This window comes from Pyrus communis, chromosome 6 (genome assembly GCF_963583255.1).
Source record: "Pyrus communis chromosome 6, drPyrComm1.1, whole genome shotgun sequence".
In the NCBI taxonomy this organism is placed as follows: Eukaryota; Viridiplantae; Streptophyta; class Magnoliopsida; order Rosales; family Rosaceae; genus Pyrus; species Pyrus communis.
The window spans coordinates 29,693,000-29,706,749 of NC_084808.1; the positions used below are offsets into that span (position 1 = coordinate 29,693,000).

General features: G+C 38.8%; 3 protein-coding genes across 4 annotated transcripts; all 3 read left to right on the forward strand.

The window, feature by feature from the left end:
- Positions 1-1,448: 1,448 nt before the first annotated feature.
- On the forward strand, positions 1,449-4,928 carry LOC137736764 (wall-associated receptor kinase 2-like). Its single transcript, XM_068476023.1, has 3 exons — positions 1,449-2,345; positions 2,506-2,685; positions 3,639-4,928. Exons 1-3 carry the CDS (start codon positions 1,466-1,468, stop codon positions 4,871-4,873), a joined length of 2,295 nt encoding a protein of 764 aa, XP_068332124.1. The 5' UTR covers positions 1,449-1,465; the 3' UTR covers positions 4,874-4,928.
- Positions 4,929-5,380: 452 nt separating this feature from the next.
- On the forward strand, positions 5,381-10,484 carry LOC137736765 (serine carboxypeptidase-like 35). Its single transcript, XM_068476024.1, has 7 exons — positions 5,381-5,818; positions 7,785-7,889; positions 7,986-8,287; positions 8,386-8,700; positions 8,830-8,966; positions 9,857-9,949; positions 10,040-10,484. Exons 1-7 carry the CDS (start codon positions 5,542-5,544, stop codon positions 10,311-10,313), a joined length of 1,503 nt encoding a protein of 500 aa, XP_068332125.1. The 5' UTR covers positions 5,381-5,541; the 3' UTR covers positions 10,314-10,484.
- Positions 10,485-11,117: 633 nt separating this feature from the next.
- On the forward strand, positions 11,118-13,732 carry LOC137736766 (uncharacterized). 2 transcript variants are annotated; one of them, XM_068476025.1, is made up of 4 exons: positions 11,118-11,303; positions 11,822-11,916; positions 12,228-12,502; positions 12,604-13,732. In XM_068476025.1, exons 1-4 carry the CDS (start codon positions 11,268-11,270, stop codon positions 13,413-13,415), a joined length of 1,218 nt encoding a protein of 405 aa, XP_068332126.1. In that variant the 5' UTR covers positions 11,118-11,267; the 3' UTR covers positions 13,416-13,732. The 2 variants fall into 2 exon arrangements, with proteins under 2 accessions (XP_068332126.1, XP_068332127.1); XM_068476026.1 differs by having other exon boundaries at positions 11,119-11,297; positions 12,604-13,731.
- Positions 13,733-13,750: the final 18 nt, after the last annotated feature.

Sequence of the window (13,750 nt, forward strand, 5' to 3'; positions counted from 1 at the left end):
TCGCACTTAACGAGGTAATTTTGTTTTCACAAATCAACCATCGCAACGTGGTGTGGTGAAGCCATTCAGTTGTTGCTAGGAGACGGAAGTGCCCTTACTAGATTACGAGTCCATCACAAACGGGACTCTTGCAAGTCATATTCACATTAATATCTGTAATCAGCAGACGTTTTCACTTAGACTTTCATGGGAGATGTGCCTTAAAGTTGCAACGGAAACTGCAGGGGCGCTTGCGTACTTGCACTCGGGAACTTGCGTGCCCATCATACACAGAAATGTCAAGACTGCCAATATCTTGTTGGATGATGTCTACACAGCAAAAGGTTGCCAACTTCAGAGCTCAAGACTTAATCCTATTGATCGAATTCTGTTAGCGACTTTGGTGCAGGGAAAACTTGGATTTTAGACCCGGAATATTTCGCAAGTAGCCAATTGACAGAAAAAGGGACGTGTACATTTTTGTGGAGCTATTAACAGGTAAGGAAGCTGTTTTAACTAATAACCAGCCAGATTCTAAAAGAATGAATCTGGCAAAGTACTTTGTTGCTTTTAGGGAAGGTAATCGCTTGCGCGAAATTCTTGACGATCAATTGGTAATCGGCGTCAGTGAGGTAATCTCTGAGTAACTAGAGGGTTGCTGACCTTGCAATGACGTGCTTAAAAGAGAGAGGAGAGGAACGACCAAATATGAAGGAAGTCAAGACTAAGTTAGAAGAGCTTCTGTATATGAAATTTTTTTGAAGTCGTACTGTCTATGTTACCTAGACCTAGTTAGAACCAAGACCTAGTTAGAATATTTATTCCGAGCCTTTTCTTGATGGATAATGTCAGGGAGACTAAATGTGTAAACTAAATTTTATAAACTAAATGATATGAAAGTTGATGATTGGATTATTACTTAATTGTTGATTAACGTGCTTAAATCTTATTAGTGACACGTCATTTAATTTGCAAATTTAGTCTATTTTAGTCTACCTATTATTACTCTTTCTTGATTATTCGTTTTCTAATTAGACAATGAGGATCATCAACTGATGATGAAACAAATTCTTTTGGCATATTTGTTCAGTTGACTTGTGCTGCGCAGAGTATTAATTTCTAAAGTCTAACCATTGTGCATTGTCCATTTTGGGAATTGAACAACAATTTAAGGGACGGACATACAATTGAGTTTGGAGAGACACTTCATTACGTCTGTCTGGCTAGGCAGCTCTCACGCTTGGCAGGCCAGCCACTTGCAGGCGGCTTCAGGAATATTGTCAAACCCTATTTTGTATAATTTTCTAACACTATACTTGGTTATTTCCAACTCGACGGCCAAGTCTTAATTTCCATGGAAACATCCGCCTACTTTCTCACTGATGATGACAGCGCGGATAATTTAAAGCATTCTGTATATATTGTGCTTTCTAACAAATGAGCTAATCAAAGACTTGCACCTAGCCTACTTGATGACCGATCAGCCATGTCGAACCACGAACAACTTCTGCTATTTCTGGTCATCATCATCTTCTACTTGACACCAAAGACAGCATTCGGGCAACCAAAGTCAGGCTGCCCCGGCACCTGCGGCTCTCAGAGCATCCCATATCCATTCGGCACAACTCCAGGCTGTTACCTCGACGAGTCGTTTCTCATTTCCTGCAACGACACGTCAAACGGTCAGAAAGCATTATTTTTCCCAAAAAGCAACGTAACCATCCTCGGCATATCGCTCGTTGATCACGAAATACGAGTCTCCAGCTCCATATCCTACGATTGCTACGAATACGACAACTCAGGCCATCTCAGCAACAGCAGCAAAAGAGTCTCTTCCATGCTCACGTTCTCCAAGTTCCCTATTTCAAGTAGCCGCAATAGGTTCACTGCTGTCGGCTGTGACACTGTCGGGGTTATCGCAAGCTCGAAAGGGCGAAGCTACACGACCGGATGCGTATCTTTTTGTACAAAGTTTGAGGATGTGGAGAACGGGACATGCTCCGGCATTGGTTGTTGCCAAATACCTATACCGGAAGATGTGATAGATTATGCCACGGCAACTGCGAGCTTGAGAAACCATTCGGACGTCAGAGGCTTCAATCCGTGCGGCTATGCTTTTGTTGTGGAAGAAGACGCCTTCAACTTTTCCTCCTTGGATCTTGGAAACTTTCAGAATAGGGTGAGTGTCCCGGTGGTGGTTGATTGGGCTGTGGGGAACCAAACATGCCAACAAGCTAAAACCAGTGCTACTTATGCATGTCTGGCAAACAACAGTGAGTGTTACGAATCAAACAACGGGGGTGGCTACATCTGCAAATGCAATAAGGGTTATCAAGGAAATCCATACCTTCTTGATGGATGTCAAGGTACTAATTAAACTCATCTAGAAATATTACTAAACCGTATTTTTTGTTACATCTAGGAAACTTATCCTCTTCGTTCTTTAAGCTTAATTAATAATCATACGGTTGGTTAATTGTACTCTTAATTAATTAATTTTTCTGATGGATTAATTGTTAATTTCAGATATAAACGAGTGCGAGGTTTCAAACCCGTGCAGCAGTACAGCAACATGCGACAATATCCTTGGAAGCGTGAATTGCTTGTGTCCCAAGGGACACGACGGGGACGGAATGAGAAACGGAGAAGGTTGCAGCCCAATTGATAAACGTAGCACTCAATCTCTCAAACTTGCTATTGCCTTAGGTGAGCACAATAACATTATTTATGAATTGATTAATATTCTCAATTATATTTCATACTCATTAGAGTGGATTGATCCTCTATTCAAATTTTCTCTGACGAGTTTAAATATTATGAATTCATTTTATGTGTGATTTTTTTGTAACCTCTATCATTAATTAACAACTGAGTTTAGAAGATTTGATCTTTTCTCTGATAGGGTCTGCTTTTAAATATAAAAATGTAAAAAATCCGACTTAAATACACAGACATAGAATTAATTTGAGGGTTGCCTAGGTGTGGCATTAATCATGAAGACTTTGAGAAATCAACTTCCCCAGCTAGTGTTAATATCACAACAAATGAAAATCATATAAATCTAATTGACTAAATCCTGAAATTAAAGAAAGACCTAGAAGAATAGAATATGGGCCAAGTAAACAACGTTGGAATTACAAATGCAAACATCATTATCTTCACGACTAGTTCAATTTTGTTCTCTTGTGGACTGGCTTCTTATTATATATGCAGTAGCCGTCGATTTATTCAATGGTTTGCCTTGTAATCTTAGTTTTCATACATTTAGTAGCCTTTTTTTTATTGATTTTTTTTCTTCTGGTTAAAGCATTTTAATCGTTTTTGATGCTATTGGTTTCTTTGAGCTAACAAGTCAAGAACTGCATATTTCTATAGTTTCTTCTCAGAACAAAACTTGAGAATTTCATTGTTTCTAAACCTCAATTTATGGTCAGCAAGGGGAACTGAACATGCATTTCCATACCCAATTTATGGTCAGTTCATGTTTCAATTAATTTGTAAAACTTTACTGGTAGCTTACAAATGTACAAAGGAAATTTCTCTCTCAAAGTAAAATAATGGACTCTAGTGTACACGTAAATTGCGTGCTAGTGTCATCAAATTTATGTACGAAATTTGATTAGCATTTGATGTGTCAGTGTTTGTGCCAATTAATGCAGGCATCTGTATAGGCATGTTGGCATTGCTCGTTGGAGGTTTTTGGATTTATTGGGGAACCAAAAGAAGAAAATACATTCAACTTCGAGAGAAATTTTTTCAACAAAATGGTGGCATATTGCTACAGCAGCAACTCTCTTGTCACAGAGGATCTGTCGAGACAGCCAAAATTTTCACTGCAGAGGAACTGCAAAATGCGACTAATAATTACGATGATAGTAGGGTTCTTGGCCAAGGAGGCTACGGAACAGTGTACAGGGGATTGCTATCAGATAACAAAGTTGTTGCCATTAAGAAATCCAAAATTTGTGACCAAAGCCAAATCGAACAATTCATAAACGAGGTAATCGTGCTTTCACAAGTTAATCATCGTAATGTGGTCAAGCTATTGGGGTGTTGTTTGGAGACGGAAGTACCCTTACTAGTTTACGAGTTCATCACAAATGGTACTCTTTCCGATCATCTTCATGATAATAGCCAAAACTATTCGTTGCTTCCTTGGGAAATGCGCCTTAAAATTGCAGCAGAAACAGCTGGGGCACTTGCATACTTGCACTCTGCAACTTCTATGCCTATCATACATAGAGATGTGAAGACTACCAATATTCTATTGGATGATAATTATATAGCAAAAGTTGCTGACTTTGGAGCTTCAAGGCTTATTCCTATCGATCAAACTCAGCTAACCACTCTAGTACAAGGAACACTCGGATACTTAGACCCCGAATACTTCCACAGCAGTCAGCTGACAGAAAAAAGTGACGTCTATAGTTTCGGAGTTGTTCTCGCGGAGCTGCTGACGGGTATAAAGGCACTTTCTTTTGATAGGCCAGAGAGCGAGAGAAACCTAGCAATGTACTTTGTTTCTTCGATGAAAGAGGATCGCTTAATCGAAATTCTTGATGATCATGTGAATGTCGATGAGGAAATAATTATCAAGCAAATACGGGAAGTAGCTAGTCTTACAAAGAGGTGTTTGAAGGTAAAAGGAGACGACAGGCCTACTATGAAGGAAGTCACGGCGGAGCTAGACGGACTGATCAGTTTGGGGAAGCATCCGTGGGGAAGAGATGGGTTTGGATTCGAAGAGACTGAGTACTTGCTCAACCCTAATTCTGAGCGTTACAACGGAGACGGGGATGAACCTGGTGGAAATTGCAGTACTAGTAATACTAGTTATGCAGGGTTTGATAGCATGAAAAACCATATCATAATGCCACATGATGATGGGCGATAGATTCTTCTGTCTTTTAGCTAGTGGATGTTAATTAGACATGTGTACTATATTCGGATTAATGTTAATATTTGTTGATGGTTATTGTTAAAAGCTGAAAGATTACGTTGGATTCTTTTTTACTAAATTAGCAAATTCGCGTGTTGTTTTTGTACATTTGTAAGTGAAAAAATTTATGTTTTTTTTTTCTTTGATTACAAACCCAATTATTATAATCAGTCATATTTAAAAAAAAAAATTTGAAAAGCAGAAAAACGCTATTTCAGAAAAGAAAAAAAAAGGAAAAAGGGAATTTAAGAAAAGGATAAGAAGTAGTGAGAAATCAATTGTATTATCCTGTCGAAAGTTGTATTACTATGTTGGGACAATCCACCCACGCGATTGGGCCGTGGCCATTCCTTTTGAAATATATAAAAAAGCGTCTGTCTTATCCAACGGACACAAATTGCATTCTACTTTTTATCCCGTTGAAGATTCAACTCTCTCTCTCTCTCTCTCTCTCTCTCTCTCTCTCTCTCTCTCTCTCTCTCTCTCTCTCTCCCCCTCCCTCACTCGAGTCGGAGTCTCGCTCACACAAAAAGCTCCCAAATTGCACACAGACCAATATTATTATATATACGATCAGTAGACAGCAGTAGTAATTGCTAGCAGTCTGTGTCTGAGATTCTCCAATGGCCCTTAATCCTAATTTGTTGAACATGGCTATGATATGGTGTCTAGTACTACTCTTTTCTGTGACGAATGCCGTGAAACATGAAGAAATAGAAACGCAGAGACGACTGGGAGAAGGTGACAGGGTCACCAACTTACCCGGACAGCCGCCGGTGTCATTCCCGCACTACGCCGGCTACGTCCAACTTCCCAAATCCGGCAAGGCCTTGTTCTACTGGTTTTTTCAAGCTCAAGAGAATGCATCTCGGAAACCCCTTGTTCTTTGGCTAAATGGAGGTCAGTTCCCTCTCTTCCAATCAAAATTTGCTTTTTATTTTGGATTTTAGCTAGGGTCGTCATACATTTCTGCTTTTGTTGTGGCGTTTTTATAATTAATAAGTATATGAGTATATGAGATACAACGGTACGATTAAATTTGATATTATCCAAAATTAATGTTTAATCATCTACTATACTGTGCATTTCATACACAGATGTATTATAAAATTTTCAAAAAAAAAGAAGCGATAAGATTTGGATGTTTCAAATTAAAAGTGTTTCTTTCTTCTTTTTAATGTAATTATATTTTTCATGTGTATTTCATTGGGTTGGATGGGTCTACACTTTATCCTTTCCATATTTTGCCATTTGTTTTTCTTGATCTGCTTTTTGAATTGTGTGTTGGTGTCCGTTGAGAGGCACAATTTGTCAACAAGAAGACAAAATAGGCATAAGAAATCAGAAAACACAGAGCATCAGATTTTAGAATGGTGGCTTTTTCCGTTATTCTTGACGGCGAGAGCCGGTTTGCGGTAATGTCTCTCCACTCTCAGTCTGGAGAAATTTTTCCAAGTGACGGGAACACCACGTGGTGTTCCCTCACACATTAGGATTTAGTTTTATTTATTTATTGAAATATAAAATTAAAAAATATTCAAGATGTCAAATCCTAATGTGTGAGGGAACACCACGTGTCATGGTGTTCCCGTCACTTGTAAAAATTTCTCCTCAGTCTGAGCACACCAGACGGACAAAGTACCATCTGTCCTGTCCAGTAACGGACTTGATTCTCTGGTCCTCTCTGGTCTGGAGCCTCTGGATCGTAGAAGAGCACAAAACATAACAGAGCAGGGATCATCCCATCCCATCCCATCACATCCAAACACCAATAAAGTCAAAAACTTTTACAGTAACGAATATTTGCCGCCGCCGTTACATTTGACGCCCGTCCTACCCATACCCATACCCAAACCAAGAAGTGCATTCCCCCAGGCCCCAATATGTGATAATCATACAGGAATGAAGCTGTCTTTGGCCTCATTTTTCACTTGGTTCGTATGATTTTAAGTAAAATCACATGGTTGAATCATGAACCAACTTCGTTGGTACCTTTAGACCAAAGCAGATATATAATTAATATATTTCCATCTTCATCGTCATGATTTAATCATAAATAAAAAGAATAGTGACGTTCATGTATATATTGTTGGCAATGGCATGGCATGCAAATGGGATATTTTCACATACATTGAATACGGCCTGGCCTGCCTCTGGCCGTCACTGATTCAGTTGCAGGCCTCTGCTTCTATTACTATTTAATGTTATATTTTCTTTTGGCCGAAATTATTTTTACAAGACTGAGAGAATTCTACAACTACTTCTAAATTTCTAATAGTGGATAAGATAATATACCGGATATATTATCACGGTAATATTTCGACTTTATAGTGTAATATTGTATGTGAATTCTTTTGCAAAGTATTTACATTATAATATTAAGATGTCACGTGATAAAAAAAAATAAAAAATAAAAAAATAAAAAAATAAAAACTTGTGTCGTGCAAGGCCTTTGACTAATGAGTTGGTAGGATCCACTGTTCTCGCATTCTCTTCGACATCATCCAATGCAGTAGCAATATACCCTTTTTTTTCGTTTTTTCTTTTCCAGTTTTCACCCCCACCACTTCAATTTGTTTGTTTCTTTGTTATAATTGGTAGCAAGCCTGGTTCTGGAAGGCTATGCACATGCAAATGCAACAGCCAATGCCCCATTAGTCATCAATCCCTACTCACGACTCACTGCCTGCCAATTTGATTTGGTTTACTAATTTGGGCATGCAATTAATTAAGATTAATATCCCCTCTTTTCTTTGGTTTCTTTGTATTTTTTGCGCTTTTGGGCATTTTTTTCCATTTTTGCTTGATTAGTAATGGTCCAGTAATGATGTATTGGTCCAATGACACCATCTTCCAATTATTTCAGGACCTGGGTGCTCATCCGTAGCTTATGGAGCTGCACAAGAACTTGGCCCCTTTCTTGTTCGAAATAGTGGAACCCTAATTCTTAACAATTACTCCTGGAACAAAGGTTTGTTTATATTAATTAATTAATAATTAACATTGCATAATAAGCTTGATTTCTTGAATACTTAGATGATGATATATGTATGATCATGATGTTCAGTTGCCAATGTGCTGTTCCTGGAGTCACCTGTTGGAGTAGGGTTTTCCTACACAAACAACTCCAAGGATTTGCGTACAATGGGCGATCGAATCACAGCCGCTGATTCGCATGCTTTCCTGGTGGAATGGTTTAAGAAGTTCCCAACCTTAAAAACCCATGATTTCTACATTGCTGGGGAGAGCTATGCTGGCCATTACGTCCCCCAGCTTGCCAACCTCATATACGACCGAAACAAACGAACCACCAGATCATCATCCCCATCAGAGTACTCCTCCTCTTTCATAAATCTGAAAGGTTTCATGGTGAGCCAGCCTACATGAACCCTAACTCTACATACAATTAACTCATTTCTTTAATTATCTAGCTAATTAATCGATCATTCGCATTATAATTGAATTAGATTGGGAATGCTGTGATCAATGGACCGACGGACAACAGTGGGATATTTGATTACGCATGGAGCCATGCCATAATCTCGGACACGCTCTACAACAATTTAGTAAATAAATGTGATGTCGTACATGATGACAACCAAACAGAAGAGTGCAACGAACACGTTCGAGCCTTCTTACAAGATTATTCTGAAATTGACATCTACGGCATTTATGCACCCACCTGCCTCACTGATCCATCTCCATCTACTACCGCTTCTCCCAAACCAACAAGGATTAACAATTTCATGAAAAATGTTGCACCTCGTCTGCTCAATCAACATGTAAGTCATCATTCACTCTCGATTTATCTCACCTAATTCATTAGCTAGCCAGTAATTAGTAAACACTAATAAATTAAGCAGTTATGTAATTTTGGTGTGGTTAATTAATTTTGCAAAATGTATATATAGGAGCTTTGGCAGAGGCTACCATCAGGGTATGATCCCTGCATAGAGGATTATGTTGAGCAATATTTCAACAGAGAGGATGTTCAGAAGGCCCTGCATGCCAATGTTACTAAACTTTCCTATCCTTACTCCCCTTGCAGGTAACTGTGATCTACATATACATATACATATATATATATATATATATATTTAAGATTCGATTCATATAACCAGTTCTCTTTCTCTCAATCCCTCTGGAATTTAGGGGGAGAGAAATATTCAGAGAGGTAGCTGAAAGTCAATTTCAAGAATTTATTAGAAGGAACATGCACGTTGAGAAATCAATGAACTGGAGCTTTCTTTCTGTTTCCACACTGCCACAAGGGCCAGATCATAATTAATGAAAGATATCTTGCAGTAACATTTGTCCTTGTCTTCTTCCTTTTGTTTTTTCTTCTTTTTTTCTCCAATAAAACGCAAAATTGAAATATTTGGTAAATTATATTGTGCAATCGGAAATCAATAATTTAGATAGATAGATAACTAGAAGATTACAAATTATCGACACCTCGTTTTCATTTCCTTACTATGGTCCATGGTAGTTCCCTTCCCACTAAAACCAGTCAAGCTAGCTGTTATGTTTTTCCTCCATATTTGTCTTTTATATAATTAGTCAGTAGAAATTAGTCATACGATAGCAAAACAAGAAAAGCTGGTGCTGGTACCGGTACCGGTGGGTAGGTATGTCTGTGGTAATATTAAATAATTCGTCAAAACTCTAAACACAAATTGCATGCAGGAGGACCGTCCTTTACTTTACTACTCTATTTAGGGTGGTGGGGAGTGGAGTGGGGACATATGCAAGTTGGTTTCCAGCTGTATGGGATCGCACTTATTATTACATTCTCGAATCTCACTTGCTTTTTTAAGTTCCCACCTCAAATTAGGCATTAATTATTTCCGCAAGCATTTTTGTGCAACATATACTTATTGATGTTCACAATAACATCTATGGTATATATCTTATTCTGCTGCTTCCTGTGGCATGCAGCGGCATCATAAAGGAATGGAAGGACTCGCCTGATACCGTACTGCCAATCATTCAGAAGCTCTTGAAAGCTGGCTTGCGTATTTGGATCTATAGGTAATCGAGTTCATTAAAGATTACTGCACTAATAACTTGTAATTTGTGATTAGTAATAATTAAAAACCCTAATCAATTACATGCATGCAGTGGTGACACGGATGGGAGGGTGCCGGTAACATCAACGAGGTACAGCATAAAGAAGATGGGTTTAAGAGTAATTCAAGGATGGAAGGCATGGTTTGATAAGGGTCAAGTGGCCGGGTGGGCGGAGACGTACGAGGGCGGGCTCACGTTTGCGACGGTGAGGGGCGCAGGGCACCAAGTCCCGGTGTTTGCACCTCGGCAGTCTCTTTCTCTGTTTACCCATTTCCTCCATCCCAATCCCAACACCACCCACGGCCTCCCTTCTTCTCGTTTTTAGGCTTTTAGCTAGTAATAAAATAATAAAAACTCAGCTGCCTACCCCTCAGTCTTTTACACATAGGAATACGATGCTACTAGTTAGCCATCGTTGCATTTGCAAGTTTACAGCCAGCAAGGTGTAATATGACTCATAATTTATTAATAATATATATTCCAATATTACGTGCTATATATGTTTTTCACCATATAAATTAGGGCTCGTTTAGAAGACTTCTAAAATGGTTGAAAACGTTTTTAGAGAGAATGTTTTTTGTTGTAAAGCACTTGAAAGTGTTTATTGCAAGAAACACTAGTTTTATGTGTTTCTGGTAGGAAGTACTTGAAGTGCTTGTACAGATCGAACTTTGCATTACTAAAGATTGATTCAAAAATATTTTTACAAAATGCGTTTAAAAATAGTTTTCAGCTATTTTAAAATTAGTTTCCAACGAACCTTTATGTTTATCAATCATATCATGAGTTTATTTTATATACGCATAATTAACATGATTGCAAGCAGCCCTACCATAGGTAGGCGCAGCCACTCCCCATTCATCATCTTGGAAGCGACCACGGGAGAGATTCCATGTCTCTCAGAAATTAAGGCAAGGAAAATCATTTCCCCCTAATAAAAGGAACCGATACCAGTCTGTTTGATCTGGGCCGTTAATTTGATGGAAGAGAGGCCCTAGAATTGTACAAGGGAGTGCTTGTACAGTTCAATCTTCATCGTTTAATGTTAGCCCACTTTATTTTTATTCTTTAAAGCTGGCCCAGTCCAATTGGTTTGGTTGGTTTTCTTGGAACCCAAAACGAATTAGACGCAGAAATTGAACTTTTACAGTTGCGAGCGGCTTCATAGCGTCCTCCTTCCTTCCTTCCTTCGTCGTCTGCTCGGCTAAGTCTGTCTACTGACGACTGACTTGTACTGAGAGTGAGAGTGAGAGGATTCATCCAAATCATTTGAATCCAAATGGCGTTCCTTTTCCACAAATTTCAGGAGGTAAACGTAAATCCTTCTCTCTCTCTATTTCCCAATTTCCCTAAACCAAACATTTCGCATCTCTATTTCAGTGATTTTCGTATTAAATCTGCTGTCTTGTCACTTTTTCTAATTCTTCATCGTTTATGTATATTTATTTGCACTAGAATTTATTTATTGACCACAAATTTGGCTTTTAATCATTCTCAGTGTTCTTCAGTTGGATGAAATTACCACATTCCAGTTTGAGAAAATTAACAAACCCAAAAAAAAGAAAGAATTTTGTTGACAGGAGCTCCATAAGAACCAAGAAGCAACAATAAAAATTACGACTTGCAAAGAAACGTACTTTACAATTTGAGGTTCCTAAGTTGCACTACACAATTCCTATTTTCCTAGACTAGAGGAATGGGCATTAGACATGTTCATCCTGAGGTCAGGTTTTCGTCAGGATTTGGTGTTAATGGACTTCCAATTCCAAATGGGCAACCGCACTTCGCCATGCTACATGTGAAAATTAACGCTAAAATTGTTTTTGTTTTCAGGGTGTGAGAACTCTTGCTAAACAACCCATGTTTAACAGGAATCCAAGGCAACTGCAGTTTGAGGCAGATATGAATCGCCTCTTCCTATATACCAGGTTGCTCTCACACCACCATCTTCCCATATGAAAACAAAACTACTAATTTTTCCACCACTAAGGCCCTTTTGTTTCAAAAGAAAAAAAAAATTACTTGTATTGTGCATCTTGGATGTTGATTATGAAATACTTGTATATCCATATTGTGCATATTGTTCATCTTGGATGTTGATCATGAAATACTTGTACCTTTCTCACTCATATCGCATATTGTGCATCTTGGATGTTGGTTATGAAATACTTGTACCTTTCTCACTCCTATCGCATATTGTGCATCTTGGATGTTGATTATGAAATACTTGTGCATCCAGCTACAATCGCTTGGGAAGGGATGCGGATGAGGCAGATGTGGATGAGATCATTGACATGGCTAATAAAGCCTCCATTGCCGATCAACAGAAACAAGTCCAGGAAAACATTCATCTCCAAATTAAAAACTTCTGCGTGTCTATGGATGAAGTTCTTCTCCCTGATGTTAAGAAGTTAAATGTGGGAACTGAATCGCCTAAACAATCAAATGCTTCTACTCGACGAAGTGGTCTTAGTTTTGCCATTGGTAGGAATGGTCCACCAGTTAAACATCGTGGTGAGCTTTTTACTTTTGTTTTCGGCTTCTTATTCCTCTCTTCTCAACAATTTTTCAGAACGTTTGATTACTGTACTGATTAGTTATGATTTTCAGTACAGATGTGCCCGAAACAAGGCCATTACAGCGCACTGATGTTTCTCAAAAGTTAAAAGATCTCTTCGGCTACACGCTTGATATCAAACCTTCTCAAATACCCCACAAGGAAGCAGGCCAAGGTTTATTTCTAAATGGTGAATGTGATGTTGGTGCTGTGGTGGCCGTGTACCCTGGTGTAGTATATTCCCCTGCGTATTACCGCTACATACCTGGATACCCAAGAGTTAATGCTCAAAACTCATATTTGATCACAAGGTATGATGGGACTGTGATCAATGCACAACCTTGGGGTTATGGGGGCGAAACCCGTGAATTTTGGGATGGTTTAACTGTTCCAGAAATCAGGCCTAATATGCAGGGAGATGAGAAAGGTCGAGATCGGATCTGGAGACTTCTCAGTAAGCCTTTGGATCAGAGGAAATTGGGAAACAGTGGCGACATAATAGAGCGGAGGAATCCATTAGCTTTGGCTCATTTTGCCAACCATCCTGCAAAGGATATGTCTCCAAATGTTATGGTTTGCCCTTATGACTTCCCGTTGACCGAAAAAGAAATGAGGGTCTATATTCCAAATGTAATATTTGGAGATGCAGAGGAAGTGAAGATGAAGAGATTTGGAAGCTTTTGGTTCAAGCTTGGAGGTTCAAAAAATAGCGGCTCAGATTTTCCTGTTTTGAAGAGTCTTGCCCTGGTGGCTACAAGGGCACTTAGTGATGAAGAAGTGCTTCTGAACTACAGGTTGAGCAACTCTAAGCGTCGGCCAGAGTGGTATACTCCTGTTGATGAGGAGGAAGATCGAAGGAGGTGGAGCTAAGTTTTGTTAAAGTTGCCATCTTGTGTTTTATGTATTACTTTCAACCGGTTCTTTCTGTTGATGAGCGCACTTTTGGTTCTTGCTGGGTAGGGACTTTTTCTGTCTTTTGATATTAAAGATCTGAAAAGCTGAAGGTTATCCAGACTTGCATTACCTGATGAATATTAATTCTCTTATTTACTGAAATCATGATACTCAAAGTTAAGGCTTTGGCTCCGTCATCCAAAGTGTTTATGTTGCGAACGGTCTCTCCCATTTGTTTTCGTTTGATTTAGTTGTGATGATCTTTCTTTGAGTGAAAACCAAGCAAAACGATGTGGAGCTTGAGCTTTTAG

What these genes read in the sequence shown, in the direction of transcription:
- LOC137736764 (XM_068476023.1), top strand. Translation starts at nt 1,466, where the DNA reads ATGTCGAACCACGAACAACTTCTGCTATTTCTGGTCATCATCATCTTC. An exon ending in CCTTCTTGATGGATGTCAAG is followed by an intron (nt 2,346 to 2,505) that starts GTACTAATTAAA and finishes TGTTAATTTCAG; the next exon opens with ATATAAACGAGTGCGAGGTT. An exon ending in CAAACTTGCTATTGCCTTAG is followed by an intron (nt 2,686 to 3,638) that starts GTGAGCACAATA and finishes CAATTAATGCAG; the next exon opens with GCATCTGTATAGGCATGTTG.
- LOC137736765 (XM_068476024.1), top strand. Translation starts at nt 5,542, where the DNA reads ATGGCCCTTAATCCTAATTTGTTGAACATGGCTATGATATGGTGTCTA. An exon ending in TGTTCTTTGGCTAAATGGAG is followed by an intron (nt 5,819 to 7,784) that starts GTCAGTTCCCTC and finishes CAATTATTTCAG; the next exon opens with GACCTGGGTGCTCATCCGTA. An exon ending in CAATTACTCCTGGAACAAAG is followed by an intron (nt 7,890 to 7,985) that starts GTTTGTTTATAT and finishes CATGATGTTCAG; the next exon opens with TTGCCAATGTGCTGTTCCTG.
- LOC137736766 (XM_068476025.1), top strand. Translation starts at nt 11,268, where the DNA reads ATGGCGTTCCTTTTCCACAAATTTCAGGAGGTAAAC. An exon ending in ACAAATTTCAGGAGGTAAAC is followed by an intron (nt 11,304 to 11,821) that starts GTAAATCCTTCT and finishes TTTTGTTTTCAG; the next exon opens with GGTGTGAGAACTCTTGCTAA. An exon ending in CGCCTCTTCCTATATACCAG is followed by an intron (nt 11,917 to 12,227) that starts GTTGCTCTCACA and finishes TTGTGCATCCAG; the next exon opens with CTACAATCGCTTGGGAAGGG.